The 16,589-nt window shown below is 46.5% G+C and overlaps 1 protein-coding gene across 4 annotated transcripts in view; it reads left to right on the plus strand.

Moving 5' to 3' along the window:
- The window catches only part of GRHL1 (grainyhead like transcription factor 1), a 52,428-nt gene that overhangs the window by 10,230 nt on the left and 25,609 nt on the right, over nucleotides 1-16,589 (plus strand). For 3 of the 4 annotated variants that reach the window (XM_055399488.2, XM_055399489.2, XM_055399490.2), the window contains exons 6-8: nucleotides 1,383-1,539; nucleotides 2,391-2,502; nucleotides 3,770-3,864. In XM_055399488.2, coding sequence (XP_055255463.1) covers nucleotides 1,383-1,539; nucleotides 2,391-2,502; nucleotides 3,770-3,864 — 364 coding nt within the window. Of the gene's footprint in view, nucleotides 1-956; nucleotides 1,040-1,382; nucleotides 1,540-2,390; nucleotides 2,503-3,769; nucleotides 3,865-16,589 lie in introns of all 4 variants that reach the window. The other variant, XM_088841184.1, reaches the window with a different exon arrangement.

Below are 16,589 nucleotides of genomic sequence, written 5' to 3' on the forward strand. Positions count from 1 at the left end.
TGTGCGACTTAACTTTCTTTTTGTTAATTTGATCTTGAAAAATCAGAGGTGGCTTTTGGCGGCTTTCAACTCTGCCTTCCTGCAGTTAGCATGGTGACGTCTTTGCTGGAGGACATTTGCTTTGGTTTAGTGCATTCAGTGTTGATCTCTGAACTGTGTCTGTCGTTTCCCTAATTCTTGGTGTCGGTGCTTTTCCTTCCCTTTGGTTTCTTTCTGTGACGTCGTGGAGTGGAATCTCAGAGAAGACATGAATGAATGAAATCAGATTTGAAGTCCGTTCTGTTTCCAAAAGTATATAATCCTGTGATAATTTAGGAATAGCATCAAGTGGATAAAGGCTTTTGTATTTTTATTAGTCTCACTAATTATAAGCCAACTGTTTACTGGGCTGACAGCCTTTTCTATGCATCACAGAATTACATCTCACTCTGCAAATATGAGTATTTTCAACATTATATGTAAACATCTTCAGGGTTTTTTAGGAGCCTAGGATTTTATTTTGTAATTTTATTTTATACATTTTTATGTGTGCTGTATTTTAAAATAAAAGTTTTATTTAAAAGTCTAGAATTTTATGGGAATCTGTAAGGCACACCTGCATCAAGGTCCAGAAGTCATAAACTCCAGTCCCTTCAGGACCTGAGATGCAGGGATCAACAGGCTTTTTCTTTGAAGGATCAGATAACAAATATTTCAGGCAACGTGGGCCATATGGCCTCTGTCGAAACTGCCCAGCTCTACCCAGCTCTGGGCTGTAGCACAGAGGCAGTCATAATGCAGAATCAAAGGGCATGGCCACATTCCAGTACAACTTTATTTATAAGGATAGGGGTAATGTGCCAACCCCCGGCCTGACAAAGTTATTAAACAACTTCAGGGGGCTATATAGGTGGGGCTAGAAGATAATGGAGATGTAGAGGAGCATGGAGTACCATCTGAGGACATTTAAATTATAGGTAAAAACAACAAAAAAGTGCTACGCGGGCCCAGTCAGATTTCGTCAGAGGCCTGCCAGCCTCCTGTTTGCAACCCTTGCTGGGTAAGCACTGGGATGGCAGCATGTCCTGTGAGATCTCCTTCCAGAGTGCTTGTCACTCATTCGCAGCTTTCGTATACTTAGCCTCCAAACCTCTAGTTTGTTAACATGGCTTCATAGGTTCTCTAGAGGTGGTCTGTAGTCCCACATCTGGGAGGATCTCTGGGCTGCTTGAGGTGATTTGGGGAAGAGCAGCCAATGCTGGTGGTGACATGACACTGTCAGTTGGGATGTCTCACCTGCTGTGTGCATGCATCCACACTGCAGCATCTCACGTCTGAGCTCAGGCATCGGGGAAGCTTCCAAGGGGGTGGATTAGAGGTCTGTGACTTTTATTGTATTCTAGGAACAACTTTGAATACACCCTGGAAGCCTCCAAATCACTCCGACAGAAGCCAGGAGACAGCACCATGACGTACCTGAACAAAGGCCAGTTCTACCCTGTCACGCTAAAGGAAGTGAGCGGCAACGATGGCGTCCACCACCCCATCAGCAAAGTCCGCGTGAGTCCTGTTCTGGGCCGGTTGGAGCTCATTATTGCCAGGTCCGAGGCGGATCTAAATTAAGATCCCCATGGTTGAGATTCTGTGCTCCCACTACAGGGAGATTGGGGTCCATTCCTGCTTGGGGAACAGGGATCCTGCATGCTGCACAGGGTGGCCAAAAAATTAAATAAATTTTAAAAATAATGAAATTGCATTTTCATTTCAAAATAACGAAATTTCTTTTCAAAAAATTTCAATTTCAAAGTAATGAAATTTTTTTTCTTTTTGGCTGCATCCAGCAGTATGTGGGACCTTGATTCCCTGGCCAGGGATTGAACCTGGGCCCTCTGCAGTGGAAACATAGAAGCTTAACCACTGGGCTGTGGGGGAAGTCCCTGAAATTTTTTTAATTAAAAATTTTTTTAAAAATTTTAAACTTTTTATTTTGTATTAGGGTATAGCCAAATAAAAATGTTGTGGTCAAAACAAAACAAAACAGTGTTGTAGTAGTTTCAGGTGAACAGTGAAGGGACTCAGCCATATATATGCATGAGTCCATTCTTTCCCAAAACCCCCTCCCATCCAGCTGACACATAACACTGAGCAGAATTCCAGTAGGTCTTCGTTGGTTTTCCATTTTAAATGTAGCAGTGTGTACATGACCTTCCCAAACTTCGTAACTATCTGTCTCCCTTCCCACCCCGGTACCCAGAAGTTCGTTTTCTAAGTCTACGAGTCTCTTTCTGTTTTGTAAGTTCATTTGTGTCATAAAATCACCATCTCAATTAACTGCAAAATCAAAAAACTAGGTTTTCTGAAAGATACTCAGCCTGTAGTGTCTTTACCTGGTAACATTTCCTCTCTCCCAGAGTGTGATCATGGTGGTTTTTGCTGAGGACAAGAGCAGAGAAGACCAGCTGAGGCACTGGAAATACTGGCACTCGCGGCAGCACACGGCAAAACAAAGGTGCATTGACATAGGTAAGGGGCCCCGGCGCCGGCTCCCATTCCCAGAGGCGCATTGACATAGGTAAGGGGCCCCGGCGCCGGCTCCCATTCCCAGAGGCGCATTGACATAGGTAAGGGGCCCCGGCGCCGGCTCCCATTCCCAGAGGCGCATTGACATAGGTAAGGGGCCCCGGCGCCGGCTCCCATTCCCAGAGGCGCATTGACATAGGTAAGGGGCCCCGGCGCTGGCTCCCATTCCCAGAGGTGTATTGACATAGGTAAGGAGCCCCGGAGCCAGCTCCCATTCCCAGAGGTGTATTGACATAGGTAAGGAGCCTCAGAGCTCGCTTCCATTCCCAGAGGCGCTTGCATCCAGATTTTTCTAAATCCAATTATTTTTGGCAGTGATCAGCTTCCTGCCGAACTCATGTGAATTTTTCTGCCAGCCACAGCTCCGTTCCAAAACCTGTCCTTGGCCTCCTGGAATCGGTGCTCTTAACGTTACTTCCTTCATGAGGTCAGGTGCCCTGTGCAGAGGTGTCCCACGTGACGCTGGGGCCCGGAGCTGCAGAGCCTGGCTCACAGAAGAGTGTCTTGCTTTCCAGCCTACGGATTTGTTTTGAGGGATGATGTCTTCTTTAAGTCATTCTGAATTTTTTGGAGATAATTGTAAGTTGGAGGAAAAGAATCCATAAGTCAAAGAAAATACTACTGTTGTGCAGTAATACAACTAGTCTTCCCTAGTTGCATGCTGAACTGCATTGCAAGTCTCTTCTGTCTGTAAATATACCCAAAGATTCATCGTCACTCGCAGTACGGCAGCAGATCCATGCACGTCATATTTTGTCAAGTAGCTTAGTGAAAACCCTGTTCTTGATGTGAGTGTGACCTTCGTGTGAAACCACTGTCTGGGTCACAGAATAGCTCTTAATCTTTGAGTTACTTCTTTCCTTTGTCTTTGGTAGTGTTCATGTTCTCTTTCAGAAGTGTAAAAAGAATTGAGTTCCAGTCTTGATTCTCTGGACTAGTTATGTAGCCTTGGGACAGTTATTTAAACGTTTTAGACCTAAATGTCCTAATTTTGACATAACGGGATAAAATTAGATACATCTAAGCTTGCCTCTGTGAAAAAGATTTAGTGATTCTTTTTCTACCTTCTTTGAACTTCTTTCAACTCAACAAAATATTAATTTAAATTATCCAGCAATGATTATATGAAAAGCTGAACCTTACAGTGAATTGCTATAATCTCACATGGGAAACTGGAAATCATGACTTCTCTCTCTCATCCCTCACCCAGCTGACTATAAAGAAAGCTTCAACACCATCAGCAACATTGAGGAGATCGCTTATAATGCCATTTCTTTCACTTGGGACATTAACGATGAAGCAAAGGTAGGTGACCAGCTCTTGGAGGAGTGGGAGGGGCTTAGTGATTTGACAGCTGGTTTTTTTTTTTTGGCGCAGTTTTTCTCGTTTTCACTCCTTTGCTATGGAGGAAGGAGAACAGGCGGGGCTAGGAAGGCAGGTCACAGCCATGGTCCTGAGAGGCTCGGAGCAGGAAGGGACTCCAGGAGAATAAATAGACCCCTCCTTGGCCTGTCCCCGCGTCCTGTTCCTTAGCCAGCTGGGTCTCACTTTCTGCCTTTTCATTAGTGCACATTTTCTGGAAGCACAGCATCTTCCCAGATGTTCTAAAACCGTCCCTCTCCCCTTTTCTGTTCTTTCTTCCTCCCCAAAATACAGCCTTGGTGGACACTCTGTCCCAGGTAGCAGGGCCCTGGCAGGGCCGGCAGCCACCATCCGGCTTCAGTTTAGACACCTCAGTCTGGGCATCGCTTCCTCCTCTGTGAAGTGGAGTTAATCCATTTCTGCTCCCTCCTCCAGGCATGTTTCAGGGGTTGTCGGAACAGGGCCATGAAGCTGGGGGAGTTTCCACAGGTTGTCATCAGCAGGTTCTGTCTCATGTTGATGCCTTGTGAAGGCAACTTGGTTACTTACGGTTCTTCTCTCTTGTGTTTTGACAAATGAAGAACTGCCTCCAATTCAGATGGCCATTTGGAAGTTTTAGTACCTTTTAAGAAAAACTAAGTATATTTTAAAGTCATTCCTGCCGTTCCCACAGCCTTCTTTTCTTTTAGTATAAAATATTAGTACTCATTGGAAAAGACCCTGACGTTGGGAAAGATTGAAGGCAGGAGGAGAAGGGGACGACAGAGGATGAGATGGTTGGATGGCATCATGAACTCGATGGACGTGAGTTTGAGCAAGCTTTGGGAGATGGTGATGGACAGGAAGCCTGATGTGCTGCAGTCCATGGGGCTGCAACGTGTCGGACGTGACTGAGCAACTGAACTGAACAGTGTTCCACTATTTCTTTTCGTTGCATTTAAGTTTGGAAGCTGAGGTAACACAGTAGAAACGTATGAATTTGGGGCAGTTGTTAAAGTAAGATTGATCTTAATATTTGTGACAGTAGTAGGGATACTTTTCTCTATCAAGGTCCGCATTCGAAGTTATCCTCACCTTCCTGTCCTTTCTCAACTTCTCTTTTATTTATTCAATAAGAGTTTTAGCAGTTGCGGAGTAAGACACTACATTAAGTGCTAAATATCATAGAGTTTAATTTTTCCCGCCTGATTTCTTGTAAAAAATCTTCTGACTGGATTCTTGAGAATCGTTTTAAGTTTGTATTATAATCGCTTTCCTTTCTTATTGTCTAAAGCAAAAGTGCGTCTTAAGAGTGCAGGGTATAGTCAGTGGGGTCCCCCAGTCTGTTAGGAAGCTTAAGTTCTTGTAGTTGCCCCAAGGTTTTCCTGCTGACCACCCCCAGCCTATGCAGATATCTTTAGGCTGCTTATCCCAGAGTTGGGAACAAACACCGCAGAGAAGCTACTAGAAGGAAAAGTGAACTTTCCACTTTATATAGTTGTTGTTGCAGTTATTCTGAAATGAGATGCCTTAAATAGGGCTTGGTGTGCAAGCAGCCTATAAGAAGAGTGGGCCCTGTGTCCCTGCCCACCCGCCCCTGGGTGCTTCTGTCCTTGAACCAGGCGAGTCTGTCCTGATCGCCATGAGGGGCTGTGGGGAAATTGTGGAGGAGCTGATCAAGCACCCTTAAGTCCTGAACTCACTTTTCTGACTTATCTGTGATCTCAGGTTGGTACCATGATTCCGTTTCCCCCGTCCCCCTTGGAGAATGAAAACCTCACAGTGGCCAGCTCTGTTGGGGTGTCATCAGGACTCAACAGGCACTGGTCGGGGTGTGTGGAGATCTTGATGGAAAGGCCCTGCGTGTGGGCAGGGCAGCTTGTTTGTTCGGTGTGTCACTGTTCAGGGTGGGAGTAATGAAAGCCCAGCTGACGGGTGGGGATAATGGCTGGTTTCATCCTGAAGGCCTTCAGCATGTTTGTATTAAAGAGAAATATTGTCGGAGGCGTGTCCCTAAGTAGTCTTAATAGTGTTGTTAATTGATGTAGGTAAATTCAGTTTCATTTCCCCTTCCAGACCCCCGCACGGACTTGATTTTTTTTCAGCCTTTGCCAGCTCCTGGATGGTGCTGGTGTCATTTCTTAATGAGGCTGCTGCCTTTTGAAGCGGTATCAGGCATCAGTTTCAAGCGTTTGTTGGAATGAAGTCTGTAGATGTTTTGCTTCCCCTGGCCAAGCTGATGTTTTCTGTCTTTACACTTAAAGTAATGGATGCCCCAGGGTAACTAGTGTGAACAGATGGACACGCAGAATCCTGTACAGGTGGCTGTTTTTGAACTTCAGTTTCTGAAATCATCCCACTTTCTTGTCTGATTTAGGATGCGTTTGTTGATTCTTAATTATAGTTCATTCTCCCCCACAAACATAGGCTTTCTTAGAGACATGTGGCATTCCTTTCTCCCCCCGCTTTTTTTAAAAAAGATACCTAACATATACCCTTTTTGCCACGCCAGGAGAACCAGAGTTCTAGCCCAGGGTCAACATGAGCATCTTCTCTGTAGACTCCACTGCTCTTCAGGGGTGACTGTTTTTAGGACTCGTCCGGTTTAACCGTGAGCACCTTGGCTTATGTTCTAGTTTGGGGAAAGCTCTGTCTATGTTAGACTCATCTTCTCCTGTCCCTGTCTACACTCCACGTACCAGCGTAAGCATGTACTTGCTGTTACCATGGAAATGCAAAGAAATTATGAAACTTACATTTAAAAAAAAGTTTATTAGACTTCAAAGCATCAGGGGAAAAGGAAGTTGCTTGGAAAAGCAGAAATGTCTTAGAAACAAGCCCCTGTGGCAGCCCTGGTTTCTCCCGTGTCTGGACTCAGTTCGTTCATTCTTCTGTACTCCACACAAAATTAGGTCTGTTTGGGTAGCCATGCATCTTCTCAAGAGTCAGGGGTACCCAGACAGATTAAAGTTCGTCCGGCATTCACACTTCATTGAGAAATGACTTCACCAGATTTCTTCCTTCCTGATTTATGACAGATCATACGCTTGAGGTGATTCTGCTAGGGAGAAGCGGTTCCCTGCAAAACATTAAAACAGGGCGCTCTGGTGGAGTTTAGAGTTTGTCAGGTAGGAGGGCACTGGTCCCTGGAGGATTAGGAGATTGCTGCGGGGGTCGGGGGTGGGGAGGACATAAAGGAAGGTGGGAGGAAGATAAACACAGCCTTGGGGTCTGTAAAGATTTCATCCAAAGCCAGCTGTGCCCCTTGCCCCCAGTTGCAAGAATTTGTAACTTTATCCTCCAAATATCCAGCCACCTGCTGTGCCCATGGCCCAGTGCTCCATCCTGGCTGAAAACACTGGTATTGTAGTTCAGGTGTATTGCGGGTTAAATGGGCTTTTGTGGCCTGAGATCCTAAATATATCATCATGTTTCTAAGGAAATGAAACTTCGCCAGTGAGCATTGGAGACACAGATAACTTACTGGCTGGGGTTATTTGTCCTGCACCAGTCGCCGTGTTTCCAGTCAAGTGAGTCGTTCTGGGTAGCCTTCACGTCCTGGAACAAGGTTTAATTTTTTGCTTGGACTGTAGATCTAAGAGTTTACAAGAGCATTGAGATTTGGATAGTGATATGAAGTAAGGGCCTCTCAAAGCCTGAAGATCTAAAATAAATAGAGGAAAAAAGAAGTTAGGGAATTAACTTGTCTGATCGTCAGTTTTAGGCCCGGCACCATGCTGAGGGGCCTTCCCTGTGTTGGCACCTACCAGGCAGTGCCACCTGCCCAGTACCCAGGAAAAGGTGCTCAGTCCTCCAGGTGGGAAGATCTTTGCTGCTTGTCATCCAGGCGAGATCACCCAAGGAGGCAGGCATCACCACCTTGAAATGGACAGGAAGTGATCCTGCCAGGGGGAGACATCTAAAAGTGTCAGCCCTAATTATTAATAGAGGCATTATGGATTCACTAATACAGATTGCCTTGGTAAGTAGAGCACTTTTGCTACAAGGGAACAGTTTTACTGATTGTTGGATGAGTGGTGTCTGCCTCCAGAGGAGTGGAAATTATAAACCAAAAATCCCCCGTGTAGAATCAAGTGACACAGGACAGCCAGTTCTGAGGGAGCCTGGCATCCAGCGGAGCCCCGCTTGCAGGAAGGGGTTGTGCTGGTGGGACAGGACATGCTTGGTTATAGTTAACTGGACAGCGTAGGAGGTGGAAAGGAAAGCAGGGGCCGCTGCAAATAGCTCAGGGTTGCTTTGATCGTCTGTACATGCTCTGAGCTCCTGGGTATGGAGCATACCTTTTAAAGATGTGATGAAACTCCAGGGAGGTGGAATATCTCACATGTTTTCCCAGAGGTGACTTCTAAATCCTTACTGCCAGGTGGGTTGGGTGCAGCTGCCAATCACACAAGTTCGTCTTCTAAACACTGACAGTGAAGAGTTTGCCGTCAGACGCACTCAGCTCCTGCTGGAGTGAGCACCGTCAGAGCAGTAGGTGTGGAGTCTGGGTTTCTTTCCTGGATTTTGCCTTCGTGGCTGGAAACCACCCGAAGACTCGGAAGAGTCCGTCCTGTGGGCCATGCTTCCGGATGTCTTCATGGGACCCGCAGGAGGAGGCGCTCAGGGTTGGGTGGGAGGAGGGCCCTCACGGTAGATGGAGCTGTGCCTTCCTCTCCTCGTGGCAGGATCTCATCTCTGGGAGCGGGGGGTGGTCAGAGCCCGTTTCAACACGCCATTCGTCTCTTCCTGGTTCAGTTCCCTTGCCCAGTTCACCTTCGGGGCAGGGCCAGGGCCCTCAGGGAAGAGACAGGACCAGATCAGAGCATCCTCTTCCTCGTGGGAGAGCGCTGTGTGCTTTGAATTGTAACGTGCCAGCTCTCAGGAGAAACGCCAAGGCATTCTGCCGGGTTGTCCTTCTGAACCGAATGTGTTCTGTGTCACCAAGAAGCTCATGTTACAAAGTAAAGAGAATTGGAGTGGAACGCAGAGCCCACCAGGAGCCCCGAGAGCCTGGGCTGGGCTAGAGCACGACGGTCTTTCCCTTTGTTCCCTGTCTCAGCAGAGGGCTACGGCATTCCTGCCGCAGGATGAGAGAGGGGTGGACCTGTGCTGGTGACTTGAACTTAAGGCTTTCTGTGTGTGCTTGTGGGATGCAGGTTTATGAGTGTAATAACAGTTTGTTGTTTCATCTAAGCATAATATTTGGGATTCATCATGAGAGTAGTCTTTAGTTTGTTTGGACTGAGCCTACTGCTTGCATTTAGAGGGATTCCATCCTGGTGAAGCACCCAGCAAGCGCTCCAGTAAAAGAAGGTGTTGCCACCCTGGTTGCATTAAGCATGGGGCAGGTTTGGTTTGTTTCTCAACTTTAAATTTCCAGTGTGAATGGGAGGGAGGCGGGAGAGGTGAGTCAGACGTCTTACTTGCGATTGCAATTAAGTGTAGGCAGGAAATTTCAAACAAAAGTGTATCTTCCCTGGCCTAAATACTGGAGGAAGCCAAGAAGCATTGTTACTTTTAAAATGAAGGTACAAGACTTTTGGAGTCCAGCCAAATGTGGGCTGGACTCTCTGAGAGTCCTGTCCTTAGACCCTAGAGAAACTCAAGGGAGCCCAGGGGCTTCTGAGCTGACCCTCTTTCTACTCCAATGTAGTTGGAAAGTAGGTGTTTATTAAAGTGAAAGATAAAAAATGTTGGTGCCAGAAAGTCACTCTCCTCTGCAGGAATGAATAGTCTTTGAGCTGTAGTTTGATCAGAACTGAAAGTGATGAGAAATTTTTCTGGAATGGAAATGTATGGGGAATGCCTTTCATTAGCGGATATGGGATGAATTCTTGACTTTGCAGTTGGAAAGCTGACTCTGAAGAGACCGCCCTGGGTCTGACTACGAGGGAGGTTTCTCTTTTTTGAGCGAGGGTTGTTGGGCTTGGACTGGAAGTGTTTCACGTGTTATCCTAGTGTCTGGGCAGGAGGTCTGCCCCGTGGTGAGACCGAATGATGGATTCCCAGTGGGCCTTCTGAACCTACAGGTAACAAAAGCACACGTTCATCGCCGCACACGCCTGCAGGTGAGGGCCAGGCCGTGATGGTTTTGGTTGGACGAGGGAGACACTTGGCAGCTGAAGAAAGCCTTGGTTTGGTAGTGAAACCTGCATCTTGTGAAACAGGTTTGAGGCACCGTGTCAGCCACTATGAAAAAGTGCCGTCACTTGAACCTGTTTTTCAGTCTTTCTGGAGCGGGGCGGGTCAGCGTTTCCCCTCCCTCCGCCCTGCCGCGGTCACAAAGCAGCAAGCTCGTCTCTCAAGCTTTCTTCTCTGACGCTTTGTCACCTTAACCCGCCTGCTCCTGGGTCCTTCCTGGAAATTCCATCTTGAGTGGTTTTCTGAGTCTGTCTTTTCAGCCAGAGAGGGTTGAGTCTGCCTGGACGTTATTAGTCATAACTGAATTCACCTGGAATAGAGATTTGGGGACAGTGTAGGGCTTGGGAGTTAAGGTTTTCTTTTTTTTTAAGAGGCAGGTCTTCATGTGAGAATCCAAATCTGGTAGTAAAAATAAGTGGACTCTATTAATTACCCAGTTAGGTACTTTTTCTTTAGCTTTTTTAGAAAAAGTTCCAGTGTCTAATTCAAAATTTTGACTGGAAGTCAGCTTGCTGGCCAAGCCTGCCCTTGTGACCATCTGCTCCCGGTCCTGTACTCTGTACAAGAGATGCTGGCATGTGGTTCGTGTTTGCCTTGCTTCGCACCTGCATCCAGATCTTCGCATTTCAAACAATCATTCTGTTTATTTGGGACAACAGGTGCCAAGCCTCTGTATCTGCCAGATGTCCTTAGGTTCACCAGGCCCTGCTTGTAGGGCGTGATAGAGGGAAGACGGTGCCTCCAGGAGGCTTTTCTCTCTCTCCTTCTCTCTCTTTGTCTCTGGGACTTCTCCCAGCTCTCTGCAATCTGTTGCAGAGACCAAAGCTGACATGTGGGCGGTGTGGGAAGGCAGCGCTGTGGCCGCAGACGGGGCGATGACTAGACCCTTGTGTTGTCTTTGGGGAGACGCCCCACGTTGCTGGCAGAAGATTGCAAGCCAGGGCTTTGCTCTCTCCACACCCCTCCCCTCGCCACTCAGCCTTCCTGTTCTTTCTCTCCTCTCCTGATGGCCGTCTGATCGTCGAAGAAAGAACACACGCACACACTGGTCACACGTTTGAAGGCTCTTGTTTCATGCCGATGTTAATTCTGCTGTGGGACTTTTCACTCCCCGCATGTCATCAGAATAGTGGGGAGGTATGACTTTGCTGGCATTAGCCGATGAATCAGTGGTGGAGCTGGACTCTGCGTCTCTGTCTCTGACTCAGCCTCTGATACCTTCTGGGGTGTAATTAATTAATTAGGCCCGCGCATCGGGAGAAAGCAGGGGAGTAACTAGGCTCCTGCAGAACTAAGACAATCCGAGTTTGTTTGGTTTGGGTTCCCTCCCCCAGTTGTGGGATAGGGAATGTTGAAGATTAAGTATCTGCTGTAGAATACTCAATAGATGTTCCTGTCTGGTTAGACTTGGACTTTGATTCCTTCCTTTAAACCGTTTCCTACTCCATTGGTTTCAGCTGGTGTAACTTCCCTATACACATATTGGAAAAATGGGGATTTTGTTATCTTGAAGTAGTGCTCTTAGATTTGGGGTGAGAATAAACCTATGTTGTTGATCTCAAGTTGTAATTTGTCAGGAGGTTTCTAATTAAGAAAAGCGACTTAGAAATATTTTCAAGTGATTTTTTGTGTGTGTGACTGATATGGAAATGAGTTAAATGAAAGCTTGTTCTAGGATTCCTGCTTTCAACTTACCAGATCAGTTACATCCCAGGAATGAGATTATGCATATGATCTCTTTGACTAAGTTGAATTTAATGCTAGAATGAGTTAAAGCAGTAGTGACTCCCAGAGGCAGCTGGGACAATACCCACGAGGGCTGCCACTGCCTAATGGGGCCGAGGCATCAACTAAGTCTCGTGAGTTACAGGAAGTCACATGGAAATTGGGCGTAGAAACCGTTTGATTTGGAATATAGGAACCTTTGATTTCATGCCTCCTGATCAAAAAAGAACCTTCTGCTCGCAGCCCCTTGAGGGTCACTCTTTCCCCTGTTTTCTGCTGCAACACACAGTTTTTCCATTAGGAACTTCTTCAGGCTTTTTCTGTGTTCATTGTGTCGTTGTGATTTCAAGAGGACAGGTTTGGGCAGGAGGCGTAGGTCCTGGCTCTGGCTTTGTCATCTGTGTCCCATGTGTCTTTTACTGCCTGACTCTTCAGAGCCTGAGCCACAACTGGACGCTGTGTCTCTCTTGAGTTAAGGTGTTGAGTAGCCAGATTCTGAGCCAGGTGATGCTCACGTTCAAGGTCAACATTTCTGGGGAGCGCAACAAGAAGTACATTGTTGGGATATAAAACATTTTTTGGTTATCAGCTTTCTGAAGCATCTTCCATAGTTAAATCAACCTTTTTTTTTTTCTTTTCCTTCTTCTATTAGATCTCTTCTCTTTTCTTGCGTGTATTTAGCAGGCGGTTAGAACTCCATCGGACTGTCTGAATATGCACTTAATTCACAGTGACCCACATGGGATTCTGATCAGGCATGCTCTGAGCCGTGCAGGCCGATGCTTCTCCAAAATTCTTGTCGTGTGCAGTCTTAACTTCAAAGATGAAAGCGCCATTCTCCCTTGACAAATTGTTTCTGTCATTATTGATCCCTTTAACTCATTTCTGATAGCCTTCCAGGAAATTCTATTCAAGTAGTTAATCTGTTGCTACTGTGTAGATGGTATGTTCCATTCATTCACAAAATTATTCATTGTGCTTTTCTCTCTAGGATCACTCTGAGGGAGTGAAAAACCGTACAAGCAGAAAGCCTGTCCTCAAAAGAGGGAACCCCCTCTATGTGATAAATCAGTTCAGTTCAGTTCAGTCGCTCAGTTGCGACCCCATGAATCACAGCATGCCAGGCCTCCCTGTCCATCACCAACTCCTGGAGTTCACTCAAACTCATATCCATCGAGTCAGTGATGCCATCCAGCCATCTCATCCTCTGTCGTCCCCTTCTCCTCCTGCCCCCAATCCCTCCCAGCATCAGAGTCTTTTCCAATGAGTCAGCTCTTTGCATGAGGTGGCCAAAGTATTGGAATTTCAGCTTTAGCATCAGTCCTTCCAATGAACACCCAGGACTGATTTCCTTTAGAATGGACTGGTTGGATCTCCTTGTAGTCCAAGGGACTCTCAAGAGTCTTCTCCAGCACTGCAGTTCAAAAGCATCAATTCTTCAGCGCTCAGCTTTCTTCACAGTCCAACTCTCACATCCATACATGACCACTGGAAAAACCATAGCCCTGACTAGACGGACCTTTGTGGGCAAATTAATGTCTCTGTTTTTTAATATGCTGTCTAGGTTGGTCATACCTTTCCTTCCAAGGAGTAAGCGTCTGTTAATTTCATGGCTGCAATCACCATCTGCAGTGATTTTGGAGCCCCCCAAAATAAAGTCTGACACTGTTTCCACTGTTTCCCCATCTATTTCCCAAGAAGTGATGGGACCAGATGCCATGATCTTAGTTTTCTGAATGTTGAGCTTCAAGCCAACCTTTTCACTCTCCTCTTTCAGTTTCATCAAGAGGTTTTTTAGTTCCTCTTCACTTTCTGCCATAATAAGTGAGGTTTAAAAAATGCTCCCAAGGTTTCCAGGTTAAGGGGGTCCCTTCAGCTAAGGGAGGCGAAGGCTTTATGGAAGAGACGGCACTGGGCACTGTGCTTTGAGAGATGGCGGCTGTGGACTGTTCTTGCAAAGGCCGTCTGATGGGACCTTTCTTCTTCCTTATTCCTGCCCCCAGAGTAGCTCCTGTCAAGTTCAGAGGCACCTGCGCCAGCTCAGTCCGCTGAGGTGCTCTGATGCTCGGGAAACAGCACCAGGACTTAGCTGCTACGGTGCTCGAATCTTGTAAGAAAGTTGTAGACGTCACCACACTGTCAGTATGACACGAAGCTACATGTGAAGGGGGGACATGCCTAATTACCACATCCCACTGATAGGTACCTGCAGTTGCTGTAAAGGAAAGATGTCACTGTACATAATAAAGTGTAAAAGTAAATGAGTACAGTAGACAGTCACCTCATGGCTCACTGTGTGGGTTTACCGCTGCCCTAGAACTTGCCATATCTGTCCCTCTCTGTGTATCAGTGAGCCTCGAAATTCCATAATCCTTTTCCAGATGGAGGGGCATATGTAGTCAGTTGTTCATCTTATGGTTATCTAATGTCCAGTGTGTGTGAAACACTGCTTGATGTCCTGGATTCTAAAGATGACCTCAGTGTTCACATGTGCTTGGGAAAAAGATGTGAAGTGAATAACCTGTGAACTTGGGCAACAAGTTGCCTCACCTCGAAAAAGTCTCATCTGTGCGCTGGGGGCAGGAGAGGGCCAGTTTCAGAGGTGGCTTTGCGGGCCAGAGTCAGGTGCAGTGTCAGAGTACAGCAGATGTAACTCACTTACCATAGCAGCATGTAGCTTTGTTTGGCTGGACTGTAGGAATCTGGGGGTCATCCATTCAGTGAACGCTTTATTTTCTTATTGGCCAGGCACTGCCAGGGTGCTTTGGGAATGTAAAGCTGAGTGGAACATGTTTCCCAGTTCTCCAGAAATTCAGAATTTAGTGGCGAAGGTTGCTACTCTAGTATGTGCAGTCATAGAAGTAAACGCAAAAGAGTAGAACTTCCCTTAGAATAGGAAGATGAGAGAAGGTTCCCTTAGGCGACGCTTGAGTGAGTCCTAAAGAATAAGCCAATTGTTCAGAACCCAGAATGAGCCTGTGGCCGTGATGTGAGTGAGTGCAGAGCTCACATCAGAACCTGACACCCAAGGCAAGTAAGGGGTGGGGTGAGGAGGTGAGTCCAGACTCTGAAGGCCCTGTCCTGCCCGAGTGAGGACCTTGGACATCACCCTGTAAGCAAGCTGTCTCAAACCCTTGGGGTCTATGGACCGAGGAGATCAGGGTTGGAGTTTCTTTGCGTTTTCAATTCAATGATAAGACTTTTTAAATTCACAGGTATGCTCTGGTGGCCAGTTGCTGCCAGGAGGTTTCATCACTAGTGTTTGTGCTTAGGTATTAAGTTAGAGCCAGACACAGGCCAGATGAGTTCCTGGAGGTGCTGTGTGGTCAAACGTTATGCATTCAACAACAGTTTGACTAGAGTAGTTATTTCTCAGACTAGGGTTGGATATGTTCTTAGGGGGCAAGGAATTTTTTTTTTCTCTTTCAAAAAGGATGCATGTATTATTCACATTTGAGAAACATGCTGTAGGTGGTAGGAAACACGGCTGGACAGGTGGGTTGCATCACAGGCAGCTTTTGACTGCTGAGGAATTTAGTCTATCACACAGGCAGAGGTGAGCGATTGAACGCTGTTGAGTAAGCATAAATGATTTCGGTTCTGTAGCGATCCCGGTGTTTGGTGGTTGCCTCACGTCAGGGAAGCAGGCTCTCTCTTTTCATTTCCTGATTTGTGGCCATTTTATTGTTTAGACAGTCCTCTCCTAGGGGTTGGAAGAAAGGTGGGTTAATTTATGTAAATTTATATTAGCTTGTTTTTTTTTTTTTTTTGGTTGTGTGTTTTTGTCTGTTCTGGGGGCAGGGCACTGTTATGTGTATTTAAAGTTTTGTTAGGATTTGAAGCTTGTTAAATTAAGATTTGGTGGATTTTTTATCTACCTATGGTTTTTCTGTCTCTCATTAACAGTTTTTAATTCAGCACCAGTTAGGAGAAATGCAAAAATTATACTAAAAACTGGAAAAAAAAAATTTTTTTTAACAGATCACACATAATCCCTGCCATCAAGGGGCTTAGAGCAGCAGTCCCCGGCCTCTTTGGTACCAGGGGCCAGTTCTGCGGAAGACAGGTTTTCCATGGACAGAGTAGGGAGGATGGTTTCGGGATGGTTCAGGCATGTGACACTTCCTGTGTGCATTCTCTCTGTTGTGATTACATCAGCTCCATCTCAGATCGTCAAGCAGTAGGGGACCCTTGGCTTTCGGCACTCACAGGGTGACCGAGTGACCAGGGGTTCGGTAGAGGCAGCGTGGTCAGTGCTCTTGTCCCTTCCTTTCCCTGACCTCAGTGATGGGTGCAGAGGCCCTTGGCCTAAAAAAGGCCACAGGAGTCTGGGGAGGCTACTTCACTACCACGCGATAGATACTAAAATGGAGCTGCGTTTCTCTGGGGGTAGCTAGGGAAACGCATCTCAGAGAATTCCTTTCAGTTGTTACTAGGTCTTTAGTCGTAGGAGAGATGTCAGTAGAGAATGAAATAAATGTTATCATAAGTTGAGTGAGTGAAAGTCACTCAATCGTGTCTTGACTCTTTTCAACCCCATAGCCTATGCAGTCCATGGAATTCTCCAGGCCAGAATACTGGAGTGGGTAGCCTTTCCCTTCTCCAGGGGATCTTCCCAACCCAGGGATCGAACCCAGGTCTTCTGCATTGCAGGCACATTCTTTACCAGCTGAGTCACAAAAATAAGACCCCCTGGAAAAGTGTGTATTAAAAAGTCCTGTGAAGGAGGTGTGGAGCTCGAATAGTGTGGAGCTGGCATACCAGAGGCCTTGAGAACTCAGGTCCACCCCTCAGGCTCTTTCTCTCAGCTCTTCAGTTGT

Source organism: Moschus berezovskii, chromosome 11 (genome assembly GCF_049115385.1).
Source record: "Moschus berezovskii isolate FMDL1 chromosome 11, NW_MosBer_1.0, whole genome shotgun sequence".
Lineage (NCBI taxonomy): Eukaryota > Metazoa > Chordata > Mammalia > Artiodactyla > Moschidae > Moschus > Moschus berezovskii.